This window comes from Cetorhinus maximus, chromosome 3 (genome assembly GCF_964194155.1).
Source record: "Cetorhinus maximus chromosome 3, sCetMax3.hap1.1, whole genome shotgun sequence".
Classification (NCBI taxonomy): Eukaryota; Metazoa; Chordata; class Chondrichthyes; order Lamniformes; family Cetorhinidae; genus Cetorhinus; species Cetorhinus maximus.
Window position 1 is genome coordinate 84,305,106 of NC_135881.1, and position 12,789 is coordinate 84,317,894.

General features: G+C 42.2%; 1 protein-coding gene across 2 annotated transcripts in view; it reads right to left on the minus strand.

The window, feature by feature from the left end:
* The window catches only part of tns3 (tensin 3), a 493,703-nt gene that overhangs the window by 137,066 nt on the left and 343,848 nt on the right, over positions 1-12,789 (minus strand). For both annotated transcript variants that reach the window (XM_078538616.1, XM_078538617.1), the window contains exons 10-11: positions 3,144-3,208; positions 2,651-2,734 (exon numbers count right to left, since the gene is read on the minus strand). In XM_078538616.1, the coding sequence (XP_078394742.1) occupies positions 2,651-2,734; positions 3,144-3,208 (149 nt within the window). The remainder of the gene's footprint in view (positions 1-2,650; positions 2,735-3,143; positions 3,209-12,789) is intronic.

The following is a 12,789-nucleotide window of genomic DNA, read 5'->3' on the forward strand; positions in this document are numbered from 1 at the left end:
TTTTGTAACTTTAAGAAGCAGATTGCATGCAAAAAAAAACTTATTTGTGAAATAATAGCCCATTACATGCTAGAAATCTAGAAATATAATCATAATATATCTGCCTAGGGAACAAAATAAACAATCTTCTAGATTTATGCTGGTATAGAAATGTCATGATAATCTTCAAAGAGTCAAATTTTCCTTATAAGCTAGGCCACAATGCTAAGACTACTGTTCTCTGAAGTACTGCCAAGACAAGTTATCCTTTGAAGTCCTCACTGGACTGGGTATAGACTTTTCATGTACTAGTTAGTGAGGAAAGGTAAACTATAATATCCAATTAAAGGGTGATGCCGCTTTCCCTAGAATAGTGCTAAATAGTTATCCTTAAATTATAAAAGCAGTCTGTAAACTTTCAGAGCACCATTTCAGGCACAATCATCATTAACATTACTTCAAAATATTCAGAAGTACTGGTTGGTACAATGAACCTTCAATTTGAATGCCAGGTTTATATTATATTACTGAAATAAAAGCCTCCTAGTTGCATTGCTTTTGTGTGAATGAGTTTGATAGTTTCAACCCAGTCTCCAATAGGTAATCAGCAAAGTACAAAACTGCTCTACATGATAATAAATTAGCATCCTCACTCAGAGAAGCTAGAGAATGGCAAGTGTGGGAAATAAAAAACAGCTTTCGATTTTACTCATTTGAGGTTTGGGTGCACTGAGGGTAAGGTAGAAACAGCTTTACTGCAACCAATCCAGGAGTGCTTGAAATGACACTAGGGGTCTGAAATGTTAACTATCCACTCCCCAGCATCTTAATAACCACAAAAATCTACTTTGAATAGTTATACTGAATATGACTTTCACATTAATACCCCAAAATATTATCTTCACATTTATATGCAGAACCTAGTGAGTAGTTCTGTAATATGAAACTTAAGATGCTGTGGAACTTGTCGAGCTATATTCAGGATTGGAACCCATAACTCAAGTACATGCACAATCCTCCAATTATTTCAATGTCACAAACATAGACTTACTTCTGCCAGTATTGGCATACTAGTGATATCAACTATGCTGTACTTTAAGAGGTCACTTAGGCAATCCTGACAGCACTTAATTTAGTGCCATAGCAAAACAATATGCTTCCAATTCTATTTAGCATGGGAATGCTTAAGAAGTTTCACTTCCAAATTCCAGCTGGGTCTGAAATGACCCAATGGGATAGCTAGCCATTCAAAATACTCAATTTTAAAGATGCAAAGGAGCCCTTTAACAAGGTAAGCATGCTTTCTTAAATAGCTCATTTATTGAAAGCTTATATATTTATTACATTTAACACAAAGAAGCATCTAAAAATGCCATCCACAGCAGTGATTAGCTGGCATGCTAAACTTAAAATGGAGATGACAACCTGACACGCAAACACAGAACATCTTATTTATATTCTAAAGTCGCACCAAACACTGTTACGAACACAACTGATTAAAAAAAAATACAAACTGAAATCTCATTGCCCAACAGCAGATTCCAGATTTGATTCCCTTTCCATGCAGAAGAGATTGGTCTCAGATGTGGTAACAATAAGAATGTTACAGCTGCCCTCATTATTTTAGCATGAGGGGAAATAAATCATCATCTCCAGTCTGCTAGGCAGTACACTCTGGTAGGATATCCAGAATCAAATTCAACTGTGATGTTACATTCTCCCCATCTACCATGGTTGAATGAGCTTTTCCAACATTAACTTGCTAGGTTCACCCAAGAAGAGTCATTCAGGTGAGGTACAAAGGGCTGGCAGCACCTATGGAATTGTACCTCAGCATCAATGTTTCAATAGATGAGATAAAACATTAAAATGGAGGGGATAGAAAATACTTATAAACAAAACTGGAGGTAAGATTTTCCTGGATTTGCTTTTTAAGCATTGCGTTTAGCAAGTTCACTTAACACATTTCTTTGTTAAATAAAGGGCCTCTGTAACTGCTTCACTCACTATCACATGAATATCAGCAGTGTTGATGCTGCACCACTATATTAACTTGACTGTATTTCAACAATTTGCTATTTTTTATTTACAAGTTTCATTTAAAAAGTGCTGTGTTGGATGAATGTGTTAATGTCGATTAGCCTGTTTCTGTGCTATAGATTCTAAGTCACTCTATATAACAGACTGCAGATCAAACTTGGGATGGTGTGCATGGCTCAGTTCCAACATGTCATGGTTTCCTTAAGGAAAGCAGGAGAAGAACATGAATAGTCCACCTGAGGTCATTTCAGCTGCCCCTCGTCACTCTCCAAATGTGTGCACAACCGCTATATATTGAAAACCCACTTAATAGGGAACAAGGGGAAATCAAAAGACCAAAAATGTTAATTTATTTTAATGAAATTCAATGTCAACTCTTTACAGAATATCTGTATCTACTCTGAATTCATCTTTCTTTATAATTAAGATGGTGGAGATAAAACTTCATCCTGTCTGCTTGACTCCCTGCAACATTAAATTCTACTTTGGACCAAGGAGGTTCTAATTTTGTTCTTCGTCTCCACTTCAAGAAAGCACTAAAGTAACTGATTAAAGATTTGACAACAGGACAAACTATTAATTATAAATAAAAACTCAATTGGGATCAAATAAAACAAGTGCACAGACTTACCGCTTTTGTGATGGCTGCATTAAGGCAGAAACTTTATCATCATAGAACTTCTTCATAGCAAACCTGTCAAGAGCTTGATCAGCGCTGTAATAATAAAAGGTTCAGAGAGGTGACATCTGAATAATCAGCAGCTGACAACATAGGGAAAAATGAATGCTGAAGAGACAGAACAGTTAGAAAGTCAGAGAAGACTGCTGTTCAGGTGGATGGCAGAAAAAATAAACAATTGATGGGGAATATGTCATTTGCCTAACATCTCTTTTAGTAGGTTTCTGTTGGGCAGCATCAGGTAGGTATGAAGGGTTTAAATCTTGAAAATGAGATGGGTGAAGTGAAAAAATGAAGTGTAAAGTTAATGAGTTCTACAAGCAAACAAAACAACTTTGCACTTTCATTTCAAAAGTTCAGATGGGAAAGACAACGAGCCTTTGACATTATAAAGACTGACCAAACTCTGGAAAACTAAGAGCATCATTCAATTTGAGATTGTTACCTTGCAGAAATGTTGGTGAAGTGCATGTACGATGAAATAACCACTCCGATTCTCCCTTTGCCTCCCTAGAGAAAAGAAATCACACAGGTGAAACATAGTTTCTGATTACCACCCAAAAGGAAGACCACAAAACAAAATGCATTAGCCGCCCCCATCATTTGTCACAGCTGATGTTTACAAGATTAAAGGAGTATGCACAAGATCAAGCTGGATGATCTTGTTTTCCCACATTCAATTGTGGATGGAAAGTTTCTCACATGGTCGTGTCTTTTGCAACAAGACTATGATTAAAAAGTCTACACCATTGCAATGATTATTATTGAGTGAGGATTAAGCGAACACTGAAAATTAATTTTTCTGTCAAATGAACAGGTGATTTCCCAGGAAAGTTAATTCCCCATTATGAGAAACATTGCTCTATTATAGCTGACTTTGTTATTTTAGAGTCGCAATAGTTTAGAGATTTTATGCTACATGTCCAACTGCTGACCTGGAAACAGGATGAAATGAGTAATCTCGACATGAAAGTATTCACTTAACTGAACAACTTTAAATGTTATCTGATTTTAATAGGACTGAACGTCCAAAGCTTTCACTCAAAGAAAAGAACTCCCTGCTTTTAACATAATTAGAAATTAGCTCTGGTTTCCATATTCTAGCAAATTGCACCATTTCTACGCCTGCTTACGAGCTGTTCATGAGATTTTGCCTGAAATCTCTTAAACAGTTTCAGGTATTTTATGCAGGTCAGAGTTTATATAGTTCTGAACTTTGCTCCTTTATTATTTCAAATTCAGATCAAAGCCGAGAGATGCAGCTTTTGCACTCGCTTACCTGCTCTAAGGTGCGGGCTTTTGCTGGGATGAAGCACCAAGGGTGGTGGTGTCAAGCTGAAATGACCATTCTTCATGTATGAACCTAGATGGCAGGTTATTTGACCCTGGATGTCATCACAGCTAAACTTGTATTTTTATTACATTTTAGTACTCACATCTAACAGGGCTAAAATCAAAAGTGGGAATGATGGCTAATTTCCGCCCTTCCCTTTATCAACTGAAGTGTTCGAGCCAACTGAAATTAGTTAACAATATTGGCTGAGTACTGTCTGCTAGGCTAACCGGCAAGCCCTTCTTCAAATTTTTGGATATATCCAGCGTAGTTTCTTCTAAGTGCAATGCTTCAATATAAAATACAAATCTAAATATACAATTAGCTCAGCTTTCTTATTTAAAACTTTCAACACAACATTCAATGCACAACTAGCTAGACCAAAATACCCCCAAGAAAAGCAAAACATTTGGAAGTGTAATTATTTTAGGTAAAATATTTGCTTCCACTGAATGCTATATAGCTTTATTTGAAATTGTTCATCAAATTGTTAATCTGCCAAAGTATTAAATGCATGTATAATTAAGGAAAAAGTCAATTGACTTCACCAGCACTTCAGCTAATCTTGTCATTGGCACATGGACAGGTCAAGTAGATTCAGTGTAATTTTCATTCAACTGCAGCTTGATCCAGAGATAGCATATTTGGTGAGCCATATTACATCTGCCACTCTTAATTTGTAAATGGTGGACACCTCCTCACTCACCAAAGCCTGTCCATTATCTAAAAGATAAACTCAGGAGCATGATATTCTCCACTTGTCTGGATGAGTGCAGCTCCAACAACACCTAAGAAGCTCGACACTGTCCAGATCAAAGCTGCCTGCTTGACTGGCACCTCATCCACCAACTTAAGCATTCACTCCCTTTACCACCAACGCATAGTGGCAGCAGTGTATACAAGATGCACTGCAGCAACTCACCAAGGCTCCTTCAACAGCACCTTCCAAACCCTTCTACCAACCAGGAGGACAAGGGCCGCAAATGCATGGGAACACTACTCAACTGCAAGTTCCCCTCCAAGTCAGACACCATCCTAACTTGGAACTATATCACCATTCATTCACTGTCGTTGGGTCAAAATCCTGAAACTCTCTTCCTAATATCACTTTAGATGTTCCTACAACATATAAACTGCAACAGTTCAAGAAGACAGCACATCCCCACCTTCTCAAGGGCAAGTAGGGATGGACAATAAATGTTGGCCTAGCCAACAATGCCCACAGCCCGTGAACAAATATAAAAACAAGACCCAGGGCGAGAGAAAAGTAGCACAGGGTCTGGCTGAATTAAGAAGCCACTCTCCTAATGTTTAATTAAACACCTTTTTATGGTTTAAAAGTCTTAGAATTTTGATTGCATGACACATCTCAACAATGCAAATATTTTCCAACTCTAGTTCAAATCTCCTATTATAAAAATTCTGTTTCAAACAAAATATTTCTTGACAAACTAATTATACCTTTCTTCCAAATTCAAATATGGATTTGTGCTTTTCTGGAACACACAGACCTATAGAGGTGTCGTATTTTCAAAATTATAAAGGGTAAGAATGAGCAAATAAAAACCTCCCAGTCAAAAAAATCATAAATATTTGAATTACAACATTTAGATTAGGCAAGCCCTAACATCCAGTCTTAACCGGGTGAGAGATATCTCAGTTCATTTGTTTGGAAAATCTGAGGCATGCTGCCAAATATTTCCTTGTTGAATGGATCCGACCTATGCATGTTGTCCTGTAAAAGGGAATGACAGTAAGAATGATTGTAAGAAGGCGGTCTAGCATTCCAGGAAAAGATGATCTATCATCACAGCATTTGCCTAGTTCCTTATGTGCATGAACCGTTCCCCATTCAACGCAACTTAATTATTAAATAGGATTATCACGCTGCCAATGATTTTATTTTCCCTCTTTATCGAGCAACTGTTCAATTTAACTGGTTTATTCTCTCTGAAACTGATATTTTAGATGCGTAAACAGATGGAAGACTGCAATGGGAAATCCTCTGGGACTTAAAGACTTTCATGTCACATAAGAAAAAGAACAGTGGGTGGCATCACTCACTATTTCTCCATCACAAGGATTTGTGATGACAGGGTAAGTAAAAGAGGGGTCTGGGGAAAAAAAATAAAAGGATCACACTGATTCTCACTTTATTGCTCAACTGTAGACTGGGGTAGGGTTTGGGCATGCTAGCAGCCTACAGTACACATTGGGCTGCATCTTCCGGTCTGCGAGCAGGGGGCGGGGCCCACTCGCCGACGCGTAAAATGATGCAGGATAACGTCGGGTGGAACTCTCAACGTCACCCTGCATCATTTACATTCTCAGGTCGGCGGGTGTACAGCCGAGTCAGCTGCGTGCCCTATTAAGGCCATTAAAAAAGTAATTGAAATCATTAATGGACCTGCCCATCCAGCCTTAAGGTTGGCGGGCAGGCCGGGAGCCCTGGTGGTCTTCTGAAAAAACATGAAACCTCATCCACGGGCGGGATAAGGTTTCATGTGGGATTTAAAAATTTCAGAATATTTTAAAATAAAAGTTATGGACATGTCCCAACTCATGTGACAGTGTCACATGAGGGGACATGGCAGCTAAATTTTTTTCTCATATTTATTTAATGTTTCAAACCTGAGTCGATCTCCCTGAGGCAGCACTTTGCCTCAGGGAGATCTGTGCGTGCGAAAGAGCACACTCTTGGCTCAGGGAATCTCCCCCCCACCCGCACAGGGAGTGCATAGCGCTTCCTGGCGGACGTCATGCTGGGCGGACCATAATTGGCCCGCCCATGTAAAATGGCGGAGCCCCTCCAATCAGGGGCGCCGATCGGGAACTCGCCCGCCCGCTCGCGCACATCCCCCTCGCCTGGGGGAAAATGTTGCCCATTGTGAAACTGCCATTATTCACGTATGAGCCTTCACTATGAAGTATCTGCAGGTTATTCAGTTTTGAGGCATTACCAGCAAAGCTCAGCTGTGTCCTCACTGAACATGAATACACTTTCGATCATAAAATCACAATCCAGCTGTTCTTTTATCTTTTTATTAGCAGAGACACTGGAACTGTTCTGATTTATACCATGTATTAATAAAGTGACAGATTTTCAGATTTATATTTCTGCATGATTTGTTTCTCATTTGTGCAAATTATAACTTTGTAGGTGCTGAAGAAAAAAGAAACAATAGCATGAAGTGCCCAAATTGGTACTTTAATGTTTTATTTTAATTGGTCACACAGGCACCAAATGCTAACTTTAATTGGAGATTGAACCAGACTGAATAAACACATACAAAAGACTTGCCATAGTCACAGCACTACATATAACTTATGGTCCCTGCAACTTAGTGTTCCATGCATTGCCTTTGGCAGCTTACCAGTTATCCAACTGTATCACATCTAACTTCTACTACATCTTCCAAATTCAGTGATATCTGAGAGGAGGGTCTAAAATTTAAATCAGGCTCCCCCAATTACTCTCCTCAGAAGTCCAGGCAGTGACAAAAATCAGTTACAACTCGAAAAGAGGAGGGGGTGAGACTGTGGGCTGCTTAATTACAGTGTTCCCATGAAAGCCAATACAAAAGTGAGGAGAATAGATTGCTGTAGCAGACAACAGAACAGGGGATGGAACATTATTCCCAAGATGGTATTGCTGGAGAACATATACCGATTGCACATTCTTGAAAGGCCGCACCTCTTGTACGTCACTGACTTGGATATCTAAGGTTTGCCCCATGAGTCTATTACCAATTCTGACTTTTAGCATAGCATTCCACCAAAAATCAGATTATTTGCATTATATCCCCACTCTCCCAAGGCATTTAAAATGGTTGTGCACTGGAAATTAATTTTAAAATTGCTCACAAAGTAATAGGAAAACAGCTAGGATCATGCAGAAATTATCTTTTTTGATGCCTACATGTCTTCCCTTCATGCAAACTTGGGCACATATTTTAAACGGACATTTGATCAGTCGTCTTAGCAGAGCTTTCTTTTGGAGATGTTAAATGAAGACCCTATCTGCCTGTTCTGCAGGTTCAAGTAGATATTAATGATTCTACAGCACTTTAAGGAAAAAAAGAGGAATTCAACCAGTGTCATGAACGTTCTCTCTTCAATCAATAGCACAATGAGATTAACCTTCCTGCAGTTTGTGGGACCTTGCAGAGAATTTGCCTGCACAACAGGTCAGGAACTAAGGCCGGGATTTTCCGGCCCCGTCCTGGGTGGGACCCGCCGCGGGCGAGGCGGTGCCCCAGCCAGAAGTCCATTGACTTATGGCGGGACTGGAAGATCGCAGCGGCGGCCGGGTGTGGAAAATCCCTAAAACTCCAATTGTACAGAAAGGAAACACCTCCAGCATGATGACACCACTAAACAACATCTTCCCCTCCCCTTTCAGCATTCCAAGGAGACTGTTCCGTCCACAACAGCTTGGTCCACTCTTCAATCACCTCCAACATCTTCCCTTACAAGCACAAGGGATGCAACACCTACCCTTTTATGTCTTCCTTTCCCACTGTCCAGGGCCCCAATTGCTCCTTCCAGGTGAAACAGTGATTTACTTGTACACCTTTCATTTTAGTACACTGTATTCGGTGCTCACAATACAGTCTCCTTCATATGACCAAAAGCAGGTTAGGCGCTTACTCCGGTCCACAAGCAGGAACTCAAGCTACTGGTTGTTTGTTATTTAAGTTCTATCCCACTTTGGCCTACACTATTCTAAGGTCAACGTGAGCATGAGGAACAGCAGCTCATCTTCTGTTTAGGCACTTTTAAGCCTTTAGAACTCAACACCGAGTTCAATAATTTAAATAATTTGTAACCTTTGCTCACTTATTTTTTAAAAGTATATGTCAGGTGTTAGCAATGATTCTGCTGTTGCTTTTTACATTTCTTTGTTTCCTTCTGCCTTACACCATCATTCTTTTGTCATTTAATGCTCCTTATCTGCCACCCTATCACAGACCTTTTTTCTTCTCTTCCATCCCACCCTTTCCCTGCGTCTGTGCTTGTTTAACAGCTGTTAGCCATTAAATTTCTTTTCCCGTTCTGATGGAAGCTCATGGACCTGAAACATTAACTTTGTTTCTCTCTCCACAGATGCCACTCAACCTGCCAAGTATTTCCAGCATTTTCTGTTTTTATTTAGATTTTCAGCATCTCTAGCATTTTACTTTTGTAGTAGTGTTAATTATCATAGTGGATTTCCAGCTCCACTAAAAGGAGGAAACTATGAGACACTGATGCTAATAATTGATCAGTGTGTGAATAGGAGAGGATCATATGACTCTCGCAAAGCTACCAGGAGAAAGCTTTAAAAATGATTTTCCCAACAATATTCCCCTTAAAGAGAATTTATCTAACTCATTGTATGGTAAAAGGAGAACAATGAAGAAATTACCATTTTTCTAAGAATTAAAACAAAGACAGGTACTAAACAAACGAGTGTGAAATTTAGGGTTTAACATCTTATGATAAAAGTTAATTTAAGCAAGTACAGTTAAACCCACAAAAAATAATATCTCGACCTTTATGTAATAGGTCATTCTACTCCGCTGAATGCTCATTTAATTTCATAAACTGCACAAACAAGATGCTTTGCCAAGTGTCCTGAGCCACGTGCTGTGACCTCAATAATACAGCCATATTTGGCTCTGCAGCCGCGCCATCAAATGCTGTAGCTTATACATTGAAATTTCCAAAGCACTTTGACACATTAGAAAACATAGGTACCAGTTTTGTAATGAGTCAGAATTCCTTGGAAAGTTGAACAGCACACCTACAGATTTGTGAAGTGCACAGCACATGAAAGGTGTTGGAAATCTGGGCCTCTGTCTCTCAAAAGGCTATTTTGAAGACTTGAGATTGTTAGATTTTTGTTAGGTAAGGTTATGAAGGCAGGATGAAACAGAAGTACATATCATGCATGATCTAATGGCATGGTGGAACAGGCACGAGGGCCTGAATGGCCTACTCCTGTTGTTATGTTTCTATTTCCTACATAATTATTGTAAATGATAATCTGATGGTTAAAAAATGTAATTGCCAACTGGATTTCTCATCTGAGATTTTTTTGTGATTGAATGAGATATGATTCTCCCAATGCCCTGAATTGAGAGGGCAATTCTCAACTGAACCATATAGATGAGGTTTCAGGCCTAAGTCCTGGCCTCTTTCCAGTTGGCTGAGTTCAACCGGAGGTCGTAATAAGATTGTTACAGTTAACATCGGCATCTTTGGGCAAGGGCTGATTGGATGGGGGAAGGGAGGTAGGAAATCAGCTAGGGTTCTCACAAATAATTACCAGAAATCTTAACTGGAAAAGGATTTGTAGGGAGAGAATAAAGCTTCCCTTCATGCTCGTTATGTTGAAAAATGCATCAACATTCACTGAATGGACTCATACAGGAAGGCTACCAATTTAGGCAAATGTGAAAGCATAAATTTCACTTAAGAAGAATATGGAATTGCCAATAAAAGGTTACAGGAAATTACCTCAAAAAGCTTGTTTTAACACCCCCAAAGGCAGAATTTTCTGCCTGTCAGGCAGGCCGTGCAAGAGCGGGTGAGGGCGGGCGTGGAACCGATCGCCACCCGCAATCGGGTCCACGCTGCCATGTTACGCGGGTGGGCCAATTAAGGCCCGCCCAGCGTGAAACACAGCTCCCAAGGACTGTGAGAGTGGGCGGGCGGGATTGTAATGACCGCCGGGTCCAATGGCAACCCGGCAGCCTGTTTAAAAGTACTCCTGCAACCTTGCAAAAGTTGTCAAACATGGCCAGCAGAAGGGTTCCCCAGAGCACTGCTGGTGAGCAGGCCAGGCAGGAGGGGAGGGCAGGGGGGCAATGTGCCGCTCGTTTCTCAGACAATTGCCTTGCTTCCCTGCTCAGGGAGATGGCAGCACTGCGGGAGGTCCCCGTTCCCAGGGATGGGAGGAGGAGGCCTCCACCACATGACCAAACGTGCCTGGGAGGAGGTGGCGGAGGTGGTGAGCTCCCACGACATGGTGCGACGCACCTGGATCCAGTGTCACAAGTGTTTTAACGACCCTTTGCGCTCTGGAAGGGTGAGTACCATGTTGCCATTGGTCACTTAACCCAGCAGGTAGGCTTTCCCCCCTGGCAACCCCCGCCCACGCTCCCCCAACTCTGAGTGTAGTGACTGCTTTGGATCATTGACGGCATATGTCCTTCGCTGGGTGGGCCAGCAGATATTGCAGAGGCCAGCCTGGGAGGGTGGTGATGAGATGGGTTCTGCATCCGCAGCATGTGGTACACTGAGACCCACATGACTGTTTTGGTGGCAACCTGGAGGATCTGCACCTAGGCACAGTGCTGGAACTGCAAAATGTGTCAAAATCAGGGTGCTAACATGCTGGGAGGGGAGCTTCCAGGTGATGGGGCACTGATCCATCTGCTGCCCTTTGCGTTCCATGTGCTTGCGCCTCCTTGTTTTGCAAGGTTAGACCATGTGGTGCCAAATGTGATGTAGGCTGCATTTGGCCAAGCGGAGGAGGGGGGACAGGCCCGGTATCTTTGTGTGAGTGTTCGGCAGCTGCGGGGTGAGGAGGCACTGGAGCCCCACAATGTCCCACTCTGGTTGGGGTGGGACGGCAGCGAAGAGATTCCAGGTACAAGTTGCACTAATCAATGCTCTTCTCTCCTTTTCAGGAGAAGGATGCTCATAATGCCGCCGAGTGGGTGAGGACTGGCACAGGGCCGGCCCAGTTGGCCATCATTACCAGGTTCAAGCAGGAGGCCCTCGATCTGGAGAGGCACCATGCGCCCAGGTCCACCGGTGTTGGTGAGGCCAGGGTGCCACGGGCAGGTTTGTTTGCCCAGCACTGAGGACACCATTAGTGTCCCAGCAGCCACGGCACTGCTGAATGTTCAGTGATTGAAGTTTGCAACATGGCTTGACCATTTATGCTTTCACATTTGCCTAAATTGGTAACCTTCCTGTATGAGTCCATTCAGTGAATGTTGATGCATTTTTCAACATAACGAGCATGAAGGGAAGCTTTATTCTCTCCCTACAAACCCTTTTTCAGTTAAGATTTCTGGTAATTATTTGTGAGAACCCTAGCTGATTTCCTACCTCCCATGGCTTATGGAAGGATGAGCGCATAATGATCCGGGGAACAGGGATGCACATTGACATTGTCTCCATGTTAACTAATCAAATGTCCTTCTTCCTCCTTTCAGCATCACCGGAGCAGGTCCGGGAGGAGGAGGCACAGGGGCCCCCTCTCACACCTGAGAGCCCTGAAGTCTCTGACCCACCAGTGTCACATTACCTCTGCCAGGCAGGCACCAGCGCAGATACTAACACCTCGGTGGGAATTAGATCATTGGCTAATGTCCCGGGGCACAGCAATGAGGGCACTTCACAGTTGCTGGAGGAGCTGGTGGAGACAGAGAGTGCCCATGACACCAGCAGTCGGAGGACTGCAGGGGACCTGGCACATGCTCAGTCAGTGGCTGATGACGTGCCTCTGGAGTTGTCCATGAGGCAGCAAATGCTGGAAGTCCAGTAGGGTGTGCGGGAGGATCTGGTGGTGACACATGAGGCTATGCTTGGCTTGGTCTCTGTGGTGGGAGCCCACGCGGACCCTCACCAATGCAATGAGCCTCATGGCCGAGCGCCATGTGCTCTCCATGGAGAAAGTGGCGAGTCTCGTGGAGAGGCTCCTCCAGGAGACCAATCAGGGCTTTCTGGGGATGCGCTCTGACCAGTAAGCCCTCACATCGGC